The sequence below is a fragment of the Rhinolophus sinicus genome, linkage group LG02, assembly GCF_036562045.2.
Source record: "Rhinolophus sinicus isolate RSC01 linkage group LG02, ASM3656204v1, whole genome shotgun sequence".
NCBI lineage: Eukaryota > Metazoa > Chordata > Mammalia > Chiroptera > Rhinolophidae > Rhinolophus > Rhinolophus sinicus.
In genome coordinates this window covers 194,660,300-194,672,806 of record NC_133752.1, presented here as the reverse complement: position 1 = coordinate 194,672,806, position 12,507 = coordinate 194,660,300, and the positions used below count along the sequence as shown (strand labels likewise).

The 12,507-nt window shown below is 50.7% G+C and overlaps 1 protein-coding gene across 2 annotated transcripts in view; it reads right to left on the bottom strand.

Moving 5' to 3' along the window:
- The window catches only part of SREBF2 (sterol regulatory element binding transcription factor 2), a 53,576-nt gene that overhangs the window by 19,343 nt on the left and 21,726 nt on the right, over positions 1-12,507 (bottom strand). For both annotated transcript variants that reach the window (XM_074326462.1, XM_019734509.2), the window contains 9 exons: positions 10,931-11,365; positions 9,637-9,818; positions 8,607-8,753; positions 6,904-7,125; positions 5,815-5,929; positions 5,442-5,623; positions 3,530-3,722; positions 2,790-2,971; positions 681-957 (listed from right to left, as the gene is read on the bottom strand). In XM_074326462.1, coding sequence (XP_074182563.1) covers positions 681-957; positions 2,790-2,971; positions 3,530-3,722; positions 5,442-5,623; positions 5,815-5,929; positions 6,904-7,125; positions 8,607-8,753; positions 9,637-9,818; positions 10,931-11,363 — 1,933 coding nt within the window. In that variant the 5' untranslated portion in view covers positions 11,364-11,365. The remainder of the gene's footprint in view (positions 1-680; positions 958-2,789; positions 2,972-3,529; positions 3,723-5,441; positions 5,624-5,814; positions 5,930-6,903; positions 7,126-8,606; positions 8,754-9,636; positions 9,819-10,930; positions 11,366-12,507) is intronic.

Genomic DNA, 12,507 nt, shown 5'->3' with positions numbered 1-12,507 from the left:
TCAACCCCAGCAGCACAAATCTGATGACGCCATCATGTTCCTCATGCCCATCCCTGCCCTGGCTCCCGTCACCCTTCCCTTGCATAGCTCACTGTGTGACCACGTCCTGAGAAATTATTCTCAGAGCCACCCCAGGTGGGGCTCCTCCTCGGGGACACCCCTGCCTGGCAAGGCACATCCCCTTCTGCAGAGCTGGTGAACGCTATGCATCCTCCTTGCAAGGCCAAGACTTTCCAGACAGCCTTTCCCGGAACCGTCCCCAACAAGTACCCATCCTGTGGAGGCCCCACACACTGACTGTGGGTCACTGCAGACCTGCTGCCTTGCTATCAGAGCAGGAGTTCGCCAAATGAAATAAACGATCACATTTCATTGAATCTAAGATGCCATCAACATTAAGTTGCACGATTAATTTAAGTACCACTAAGGAAAAAACACTGTCGACGCAACCAGGACACACCATAGCATAGAGGACACAGCCCACGTGTAGAGGTGTCAACGTGAGACAGTATGTGTGTCTTACACTGATGAACTCCAGCAACAAGCCATCCTTCCAGCTATGGATGTGGGAGGTCTAACGGCTCGGAAAGACCAGCGAGCCAGGGTCTTCAGCTGAGGCGGAGAACTGGCAAACCCAGACCGGGTGGAGAGGTGCAGCCAGGTATCCGTGGCACCCTCACCTGTGATGTGCAGCTGGTGCAGCCTGTGATAGGCCAGGGCTGCGTCCCGGGCGCTGGCCTTAGCTTCGTCCTCAAAGCCCGCCGCGGTGGCCGGGGTGGCCCGCCGGCGCTGGAAGACCTTCTTGAGCAGCCAGCGGACCAGGCGCAGCTTCTGCAGGCTGTAGCGGATCACGTTCCAGGAGAGGCTGCAGGCCAGGTCCAGGCGGGAGGTGGGCAGCGCCCGGCCCAACACCGACAAGCAGGTTTGCAGGTTGGCAGCGGCAGCCGCAAAGTCCCCCTAGAGAGCGGGAGCAGGTGTAATGTGCACTGGCCTGATGGTGGGCTTTTTGTGTGTGTTAATAAAAATGTTTACTCTCCCTCCATTCTCCAGATTACCAGAGTAACACATGCTCATTGGAGAAAATCTGGGAAAATTCAGAAAGCTCCGAAAAAAGAGAAATCGCTTATAATCTTATACCCTAGAAAGAATGACTGCTGACATTCTGATGTACTTCCTCTCAGCCTTTCCACTAAATTGGGGTTGTACTGTGTTCTACCTTCAAGGCAATACTCTCCAGAGTTTCCCACAGTACATAGCGTTCATACAGTAGATGAGCACATGAATTTAGACAACGAACTATGTGACGTTTTAGGTCCTCAAAGTGTGGTCCCTGGAGACCAGTGACATCTGCCCCTGGGAAGGTCTGTGCAGAATCTACAGCCCTGCAGCGGAGCCCGTTCTCTCTGTTTCATTACTGAGAAACAAGTCAACTCTCCTCTCCTTTCCCACATCACCGTGGGGAGGAGACCTGTACTTGCCTTCCTGCATCATTACAAGGGGACAACGGATGACAACGCTCTTACAATGACAATCTCTAAGGTGGTGGCGTCTTTCCAGACAGGAGAAGCAGCCGTACTTTCAGAATTTGAAGGAGGCGGCCTTTCCTTGTGCCCGTGGCTCCTCATTCCCCCCTTCCCCATGAAGGCTGGCTGGTCCCAAGACTCAGGCTTTGGCCATCGCCTCTTCTGACTCACCAATCCAACTATCCCGGGGCACCCTCTAACACAGCTGGTCCCGACCCGCCTCATCCCAGGGCCGGCCTCCTGCGCTTCTCACCATCTCCCTGCACTTCCAGACACCATGGCTTCTGACAGAGCCCACCTCATCTTCCACGCCCCCATCTTTGAGTCAACGTCTCTGTCACTTTCTTTCCATTTTAAAGCTCTAATCTTTCCTGAATTCCTGCCTGTCCTCTCAATTCCATGTCCTTGCCACCTCCCCCTGGCCTATTCTAAGCGTCCCCTACTGGCTCCCATGCATTTTGTGTCTCCCTCCTCCCACCCATCCTTTACACAGCCACCAGGAAGACATTCTAAACACAGACTGGAACCTGCATCAACATTCCAGCAGCCACAGCCCTGGGCACGGCGGACACACCCAGGCTGCTCAATCAGATTCCCTCTGTGGGCACTGCAGTTTCAGGAGGGGACAGCAGGCCCCCGCTTTTCTGCTCAGGGGGTTCTGGTTCTTGTTCCTCCCAAGACGCTTCCTTCAGTGCTGTGAGTTATCCCAGAATCCTTCCTATAAACTCTCTTTTGTTGATTTCAAAAGAAAGCTTTCAGCTCATTTTCCTACTCAAAAACCTTTCTGGTTCTCTACAGAATTGGGAAAAAGCCTCAAATGAGTTCCTAGTGAAAGACGTCTCCAGTGTGGGTCCTAGCTACACTACCAGCCTTCGTTCTCCTCTCCTCGCATTTCCTGCACTCCAGACACACCCATCTACTCGCTGGGCCCCCAACGTCCCGTCTCTCCACGCCTTCTTCTCCGCTGCAGATCTTTCCTGCTCTTGTCTGCCCTGCTCAAGCCCGGGTCCCCTCAGCCAGGACGCCTCTTCTGCCCCCAGCTCCCACAGCACTTTATGCTTCCTGTCATCTTGTGTCCATGGAATTATTTACCCACAGGTGCCTGTTAGGGGCAGGGTCCCTGCCTCCTTTCGCCTAACACAGGCCCTAACACAGGACTTTATTCAGTGCGGTATTCAACACTGAATACTTGAGTTATCAGCTGAATATGCTGAGTTATCAGCTGAGCTTGGGGGAAGATGGGGGAAAGTGGACGGCAGAACTCACCCTGGAGAGGTCCAGGTCTGCCTGCTTCCGGTGCCTCCAGAAGGTGACGGAGGAGCGTGAATGTGGCTGGATCACTGGCTCCCCGTGGACCAGCAGCTTCACAAAGACGCTCAGGACAATCACACCATTCACCAGCCACAAAAGGAGCGTTGGCATCATCCAGTCAAACCAGCCCCCGGAACCTAAAGAGCAGCGTCTCAGTTGACCCATGAGGAGGGGGCCCCCTGGAGCAGCCCCGGGGACTGCAGGGCACCTGACCAACCCCCAGCATTGTGAAGGAAAAGAGCTTTCTACCTCATTTTCAGAAGAAAGGGCGGATAACAAGACTGCTTCACGACTAACGATGTCTAAGTACTTGGGATAGAAATAATCCACACGGGAGAATTTGGGACAGTTCCAGAGCCTCAACAGAAACCCTGGAGCCCTTGTCATTAGGGAGCCGAGTGCCACAGAAACTCCTGCTAGCCAAGGGGCTTAGGCCACTGCTTTCACGACTGAGGCAAAACCACCACATCCTCCTTCAAATAGGTAACTCCCCACCCTGTTCCCATCCCCAGGGAGTGACAGGATGGGTTCCTGATTTGTTTTGCTCTTTCTGACTGAACTCGGGTTTGCTGTTACTTCCAAAACGTGAGTTATGCCAGCTCCTCTCAGAAGCCAGTAGGTGCGGGCCCACTACCAAAGCCCTTTGGGACCTGCTGGACGAGCTGAGCAGTTTGCACCCAGGGCCCTCCACCCACCTGACTCAAGTGACAGTATGCTGCGTCCCGAGCCTGAGTATGGGTGCTGGTCAGAGTCGTGGGCCCCTCCCCACTGCAGCAGGGCAGTCAGGGGGTTAAAGGAGAGGCACAGGAAGGTGAGGAAACACAGCAGGATTCGCGAGCGGTCCACCATCCCCAGCGCTATGGGAGGAGAGTCCGGTTCATCTTTGACCTTCAAAAAAGGGCCAGAGGTTAGAATGAATGATACTGCATGGATTTTTATTGCATTTTACTTTTCTATACCGGGGGTGCCAAAAAAATATATACAAGTGGACACTTTGGTCAATGTTGCTCAAGCAGTAGTTCGCCGTCATCAGAAGTGTTTTTGAGCACCTCTTGTCATTGCAGAAGTCAAACGTGACTTGTGTTCATCTTTTGTTATCAGTATATACTGAGTATTTAAGTTTTTCCCTTTCTTAAAATGTGTATACATTTTTTTTGGGCACCCTCTGTATATATCAGAATCAGTTTGTGAGACTAAATTCAAGACCATTAAGTCAGACAGGAGTAAAGCCAGGAGGGAACTAAGAAGTCCCTAATTGTCCAACTGCGGCTCAAACACCGGAGCACTCACCCTCTGGCCACCCAGGCAAAGAACATGTTCTAAAGACCAAAGGGAAATGAGTTGTGCTTTTAAAATAGCGCTCCATCACAAGACAGCACCCCGCACGATTCTGTTTCTGTGTAAGTCCACAACAGGCGAAACTAACCTAAGTGACAGAAGGCGGAGCAGTAGTTGTCTGAGGCTGGGGGGTGGGGGGGGTGAACCTACAAAGGTGTACCAAGGAGCTTGGTGGGTGACAGAAATATTCTATCTGATTATGGTGTTAGTTACTAAGTGTACGGATGATAATACAGAATATCACCGTAAAATAAGTATACTTTATTGCACACAAATTACACCTCAGTAGTGTTGATTGAAGACCATACTTTAGTGTGGATCTACGCATAGGAGCTTGCCTGTTCTAAAACTATGATGTGGCCTTTTTTCCTGCCCATTTTACAGAGGGAGGACTGGAGGAAGAGGCCTTGCCCACCCGGGGAGCCCACAGAGAGGGAGGGAGGAAAGCTGGAGCTGGAACTCTCCTGACTCCCAAAGTGTACACATCATGCCACTCCTTTGCAATATTTAAAAACCATTTGAGAATTTCTTCTGATGTTCACATACCTAGCTAATTCAATGTATACGTCGCATGGCCTTTTGTTATCAAACAAACGTATTTATAAAATATTTCAAAAACAGAGCTTCCTTAGTAAAATTAAGTACACATACGATGACCAGTGTGATCAAAAACGTACACTGGAAGGGAAATCTGGGCTTTCCGAGTCAGAAAGCGCCAGTGTCCAAATACAGTACAGACAGACCCAGTGGTCTCCGCAGGCTCCCCATCTTCTTTTAAACAACTGCCAGGGGCTTTCTTAGTCTATCAAAGGCCCTTGGCTGGAACGTTATTTGCAGATTGCAAATTGTAATCATCTCTGGAAGAGGACCCAGAGGCAGCCCTGTCCTAAATCAACGGATGAACCTCACAAAGTGGTCTTGCCAGGCCCATTACGGGCGAGGGAAGTAATGAGGTGCCTCCAGCAATGCCTAGCACCCCACCGCAGCTCTGGATTTGGCCCTCATTCCTCTCTGAAGGGCCCTTTCAACAGAGACCAGTTAAACAGGACTACATTGAACCAGTTATACTAACTCTTTGGAGGGAAAATAATAAGGGCTGTTTCCCGCCCCCAGAGTCAGTTTTTCTCTTTATTCTCCAGGGCCTGGCTAATTTCACACAATTCCCATTCCTTTCCAGTCCAGGACCTTTGCACACTGGGCAGCCTCCCCACTATCAACTTAGAGGAGATGGGAGAGATCCCGGGGTTAGGGGATTTCGAAAGCTTATACCTTTGCCTCATCCAACAGAGGGCTTCCGGGCTCAGAGTCGATGGAGTAGGGAGAGAAGCCGGCCTGGGACCCCGAGTCAGAGGCCGGAGGGGACATCAGAAGGACATTCTGATTAAAGTCATCCATCTTTAGGTCCACGTCATTGTCCACCAGGCTGCCTAGGTCGATGCCCTTCAGGAGTTCTGCAAAGAAAACCCCACCTGGCAAATGGCCCGTTTTTACAGAGCCCCACCTGGGCCCAGGTGGGGCAAGAGGCGACGGCCCCTGTACCTGCTCCACCGCTGGAGGCACCTCATATGCATCTGTGGGCCCCCCCAGTGCCCAGCACAGGACTTCTCCTGTAACCAGGAGGTCTGACAATGAGAACACTCACTGTTTTTCTGACTTGCCAGCTTCAGCACCATGTTCTCCTGGCGCAGTTTGTGATTGACCTGCTGTAAGTATTTGATGTAGTCAATGGCCTTTCTCAGGACGCCAGACTTGTGCATCTGGGAAGGAAGATGGGTGGAAACACAGTGGCATCAGTGCAGGCGGCACCGTGAGGAGAGCAGAGGCCTAGAGCTCTTGAGGGGAGAGCCTGGCTCTGGAATAGGAGGGGCCGGGTCCAGATGCTGGCTCCTCCCACTGATGAGCTGTGCTACCAGGACAGGTGGCTTGCTATCTCTGAACCTCACTTTCCTCCTCCTTCGAATTGGGATAATGATGATTATATAAATTATAGGCTTGCGGTGAGGGCTAAATAAGGTGATACATGTAAAGAGTTTAGCTCCTTGCCTGGCACATAGTGACACTTGATAAATAAATTTAGTTATTACGACTACTTCCTATAATAATCCTAGCACCAAACAGACTTTAAGAAAAACAAATGACAAAAAAACAGAGCACTGTTGGATGGTAAAGGTATATTAGTACCTTTCAGATCTGTTGGCATCAAGGGAAGTAGAGTTTTCTTTCAAAATAGAGGTGAGACAAAAGAGAATAGGTGAAAAAAAAAATTATGCGCCAGAAGACATATTCACTGAAATACCAGAAATTGATGAAAAATCAATTTCCTCTATTTGCTGTTAATCAAAGACCCAATCTCCAGTTTCTCTCTTCCCTAACAGGTAGAAATATTGCTAGCTGCCCTGAACACAATTAAACATGCCAGCAATGCTATCGGCTGACTCCAGGGTACACACAGTTGTGTGTCTGGCCCCCAGGGAGTGGCAGGGGTTCCTCTGCCTGTGACTTGGGTTCGTGATCCCTGCAGACAGGGGTCAAAGGTCCAGGCAGGCCACTGTCTAACCAACCTCCAAAAGTCCCCTTCTGTTGGTTAATATTTTGTAATCTTGAAAAACCCCAACATGCTTTAAATAAGAAAGCACCTCTAACTCCAGCCTGGAGATTCCTAAATTCCGGAGGCAAAGACAAGTAGAGGGGAGATGGTAGGGCATGAAACACCATTTTGCTTGGCACCTACCTTGGCATCTGTCCCCATGACCAGGTCCTTCAACTCGATGATTTTGTCATTAATGGAGGAGCGATATCGCTTCTCAATGATGTTGTGTGTCGTCCGTCTTTCTCCTTCTTTGGGGGGCTCGAGCTGCTTGACTCCCCCAGGTACCTGCTTAATGGGCACTTTCTCTTGCCCCATCATCACAGGCATTGTGGTCAGAATGGTCCCACTGCTGCCCACGAGGGTCTACAACAGGCACAGACACAGGGCACAATCACCCTGTGGTTCGTCTAGTAAGGTGACCTCACAAAACAAACTTGTGGCCTTGGCTATGTGGCATCAGCTGGCAATGCTCTGCGTGGTCTGAGACCCTTTCTGGATTAAGTCAGGCCCCCAAGAGCCTGAGGAACCACAGTACCTCAGTTACTATGTCCCTTTCAGAATCACTGTCCACAAATCATAGTTCAATAGGGTTAATGTGGGAAAATGTGTCTTCACCTTCGATCTAGGAGTCCAGAAACAAGTCATACAATCTCTGCTTTGCTGTCAAACCATGATCCACCTCTGAGCCCGCACACAGCTCAACACAACCCTCTGGCCCCAGGGAAAACCTTTTCCTAGTGTATGACACGGTTCCCCCCACACATGACAAGTAAGCAACTTACTGCATTTCCTTAACAATTTGGCCACCAAAAAGCTCAAGGGCAGAAATGACAATCTCATCAGAGCCATTTGATTAAATAAATAGGCCAACCACAGAGATTTCCCCCATTTCCCCCCTCAAATCTACTTTCCCCTCTGTTTCTATTTTTACTATTTAATTTTGTTCAATAAATGGCCTCAAATATCCAAATGACCAACGAACAAATAAAAAGCTGTTCAATTTCATTAGTTATCAAGAAATCATTCATACATAATAAAATCCACACATTTTAAGTATACAGCTTGATGAATTTTCACATGTGTACACACGTAAGTAACTAAGGTAACCCAGACCGAGACACAGAGCGAAACCTACCCCCTTAGAAAGTTCTCTCGTGCCTCTTCCCAGTAACGCCTGCCCTTCCCCCTCTTGTAATCTGCTCCGACGCCTATCACTAGAGCTTAGTTTTGCTCTTCTTGAACTTCATACAAATGGAATCTTCAGCATGAACTTTCCTGACAGGCATCTTTTGCTCAACATATTATACTATTTCTGAGGTTCATTCATGTAGTTGTATCAATAGTTCCTTTTGGATGGACATTTGGGTGGTTTCCAGTTTGGGCTTTTATAAATCAAGCTTGTTTTCAAATTTTCATCACCTTTCACTCTGTCAGACTCTCTTGCCACAAGATACTAAAGTGGCTGAAACCCTACAACTGAGGGTTGGGTGCCTTCCAAGTCCCTCACCTTGGAGCCCCTCCCTGCCTCATGGGTCTAGGACCCTTCAGAAACCAAACCTCCATCAGCAGGGACATAGAGGCAGCCGGTCCTGTGTAGAGCTGTCGCCCAGGAACGGGGACGCCTCTGCTGTTCCCCTCCCACTCCCGACCCTGGTATTCCCATACAACACGCACTGGTGCAACGTCTCCAGGGGAAAAGAAACTAAGGGGGTGATATCTGCAATTCGACTGATACATTCCATAAAGCTTCTGCACCCACTCAGCATGCAGACGCTTGTTAACACATCTGGGGCCTAACACCTCCCAGAAAGGAGGCGGGGGGCCGGAGGGAAGGTGGCTCTTACTGGTACTTGCAGGGCAGCTGTCTGGAGAGGGGCAGTGAGGGCGGTGAGGGCCGGGTTCTGGACTGTGGCCATGACAGGGCTGCCATCTGTCTTCAGTGTGGTCAAAACAAGGGAATCTGTCTTGATGATCTGAGGCTGCACCAGGACCTGGACAGGCAAGGAAGAAAAGGAAAAGGAAGGTAGCATTATTTTTCTATTTTGCATTAGCTTCTTACTGCATAGGCTCTTGAGGAAAGAAAGAGAAAATAAAATTTCCATGAACCTGAGACTACAGCTTGATGACTGGGTTGAGGGGGAGAAAGAAGAGTAGAGCTAAAGAGGGTCCGGAGTTTTAAGGCTGAAAGACTTCGAGAAGAGCAGTGCCCGTGGCCTAGCAGGGCAAGAGCAGGCCTGGCGTAGGGTGGATGATGACAGGGAGAGAGGTCTGATTTTGGACAAACTCAGGAAAGCTAGGAACCTGGCTGAGAAGCAAAAATGATAAACCAACATTTGTTTAAACTTTTATTTATTTAAGTGTGTTTTTCTAGGACCCATCAGCTCCAAGTCCAGCAGTTGTTTCAATCTAGTTGTGGAGGGCGCAGCTCACAGTGGCCCATGTGGGGATCAAACCGGTGACCTTGTTAAGAGCACCGCGCTCTAACCAACTGAGCTAACTGGCCGCCCAAGATTTTTTTTTTTTTAAGATAAATTACTTTGTTAGTAAGAAAGCGCAGTCCACTATGATACGTGACTTAAAAACATGTTGGCACCTTTCTTTCCAGCGCTATACCCATTATCTGCATACATGAGTCAATCACTACACCGGCGTTTACTGAGTCTTTGGGAGACCAGCGTGCAGCCTCAGATGGGATCTCAGCCAGGTCTCTATACCGAGCTCACTGGTGCCTTGCAGGGACCAGGCACCGATAACCCCCAACAAGCTGCTCCCTTATACTCTGATGGTCTTTCTTAGGAAGTAGACCACATCTTCAGCTGAAGAGCAGCCAACAGCCCCAAGTGGTGCCTCCCCGCGCCCTCGCTGGCCACCTACCGGGACCTGCTGCACCTGGGGCGCAGTGACCGTCTGCACCGTGGCTGGGGCGAGCGTCTGCAGGGTGCCATTGGCCGTCTGCGTCAGCACCCGCTGGGCCTGCACTGTCTGCACCTGCTGCTGAATGGTGACTGGCTGCACCTGGGAGGATGTCACTAGGCTTTGGACTTGAGGCTGAAGGACTTGGGAAAAGAGGAGAAAAAAGTCACACGGACGAGGAACGCACTCACTGTCGCTGCAGCAATAACCCACGATGGAATGCCTCATAATGGTCCCGAGTCCCCAGCTGCTGCTGAAGAAGACACGCACAGCTGTTTACAAGCTGGTCTAGATAACAAGAACATCCCAGAAGGGCTGCATCAATTTCTGAGGGAACGAGCACACATTGTTTTATTACTCTGGAAGCTGGGGTGGAGGTGAGGGAAGCTCCTCAGAACCACGACTGCGCCCCGCAAGGGAGTTAACAGATGTTGAAAACCAGCAACTCCCGGGGCTTCATTTCCTCCTATGAAACAAACGGAAAGTGTACTTTGGGGTGACTGTCTCAGCTTTCTGCCTTGATGCTTCCCCCAGCCACGGAACCCTGGGAACCCCCTCAAGAACTGTCAGAGCAGTTCTAATCCCACCCAGGGCTCCGCATAGGGCAAGAGGGCAATCTAGTGAAAAGGCGCTGGGCCACCGCTTGCTATGGGAAGTCATTCAGTCACTCAACAGACGACCAGCTCACTAGGAGGGCTGCTACTCGGAGACCTAGCACTTATACTAAAACTTGTATTTCCTCTCCGTAGTGGATGCTCAGGAGGTGTTCGCTGGATGAACGGTTCTCAGCTGACAGGAGCAGAAAGCTGGCTGTTGCCTGGGTGAGTTTCAAGACTAATTTTACTCCAGCCTCCACCTCTAGTTACCAAGACAGCCCTCGGTCTACTCTGCTTGTTGGATTTTTTTGACCAAGTGTCCTCCAGGCAGACAGAATAGATATTAAGGTATTTGAAGAGGCAGAGTGTGAACTGTAGGACATAAACCAGTTTTGCATCTAAATTTGCAGTCTTACTCTTAAATTCTTTTTTTACTATGTAAATATCAATTTATTGCATTCTCCTGAGGTCCAACTTTGTCACCCTGTTGGTGTCTTACTGCCAGTTACCAAAACCTCATGCAGACAGAACCAAATCGATAGATTCTGTCACTCCCAGAGGACAGAACTGTATACCGCCATCTACCTCGGAAGTATAGGGAAACTGGCACAGAAACTTCTGAACCAACCCGTCGCTATCATATCTGACTTCTGAGTCACCTTGAAAGCTGGTGGCTGCGTTCTGGTATATCAGAGGCTGCTGGATGATCCTTGTCTGGGGAGCGGTGCTGAATGTCGGGGTGATCATTACGGTCTGCTGCTGCAGCTGAGCTTGAGGCTGGGGCTGGGGGCGGGGCTGAAGGACAGGAGTTGCCCTTGGCGGAGTGAGCACCGTGGTGGGGGAAACCTTGACCTGCAGGGCTGGAGCCTGGGAGGAGGTGGCCGAGGGAGAGAAGGAAGGCAGTGGGACCTGGCTGAAGGACCGCTGCAGTAAGGGGTCCCCGGCTCCGGACCCGCCGCCGCTGCCATTACTGCCGCCGCTGCCATTACTGCTGCTGCCGCCACTAGCACTGCCGCTGGGGAAGGAGCTACACAGCTGCTCTGAGAACAAGTCAGGGAACTCTCCCACTTGATTGCTGACGAACTGCAGCATTTCTGTGAACAAATGAAAAGGAGTCCATTTACTGCCATCCAAAATATCTATTAACTTTCAAATTCGCTCAAGAAACTAAGGCATCAAAAAAATCCCGTGGCCTTCCCGAGACCACAGCAGAAATGGGTCAGGAAACCCTCACCTCCCTCTTCATGGGGAATCACCCAGGCCAAAACGGCCAACCAAGGAACAGCAGGACAGGCCTTGGTCTGTTGAACTCGCCTTCACAGGCAGGCTCTGGGCCTTCTCTCCAAGACGGGCACAGCCCTGGGCACTGCTGGTACCCTTAGGAGCACCCAGGGACAATGACGTTGGTGGCCCCCAAGTCATGATGGAAAATCATCCAGGAAATCCAGAACGGGGAACTAAGCTGGCCAAGGTCACACAGCTCATCCACAGCCAGGTCTCTGTGCCCCAGCTTTGTGCATTCACTGCCAGAAGGTCAGGGAAGAGCAACCTGGGTCCTGGACTCCATGTTTCAGAGGGCCAGCTCTGGCCCTCCTCTGGCTGTGTCCCCTCCCTCTGGGCAGAGTCTGTGGGGCCAACGGGATGTGTCCACCTGGAGACCATGCCCTCTGTCTAGATCATGCTCCAAGAACCTGGGACCCCAGAATTCCCAGCCCAAAGGGCCCGAGCCTGCTTCTAGGGCCTCCTCCCTTGGTTCACCCCCTTAAAGGTTTACCAAAAGCAAACTCAGTCCATGACTAATAACTGACCTCTCATGACCCCTTCCTCCTCAGAGGGCTGCTCCCCATTAGGAGTCTGGAGCCTCAGCTTTGTCCCAGACATTTTCAGATCTACAATTCTCTATGCTGTCCACATCTCCCCTCCTTTCCTTTCCAATACATTCCCCAAAAGCTACCAAACTGTGGGAACCCCCCTCTCCATACCCTCAAGGCCACGGGATGCTCTGATTTGGTACCAAAATAAAAAACAAACAATATCCTCCCCCCCAAAAAAAAACAACAACACCGTCTCCATTAATCTCCCCAAACCTCCACCCACAAGTCCCTCCCGGGTCTCTAACAGCGTGTACATGCGTGTGTGGGGCAGGGGTGCTGGGCTGTGAAGAGCCTTGTGTTAGGCTGAATGCTACTGGGCCTTCTAGTGTGACCTCCACATAGGACGACGGGAGTGTAGCAGC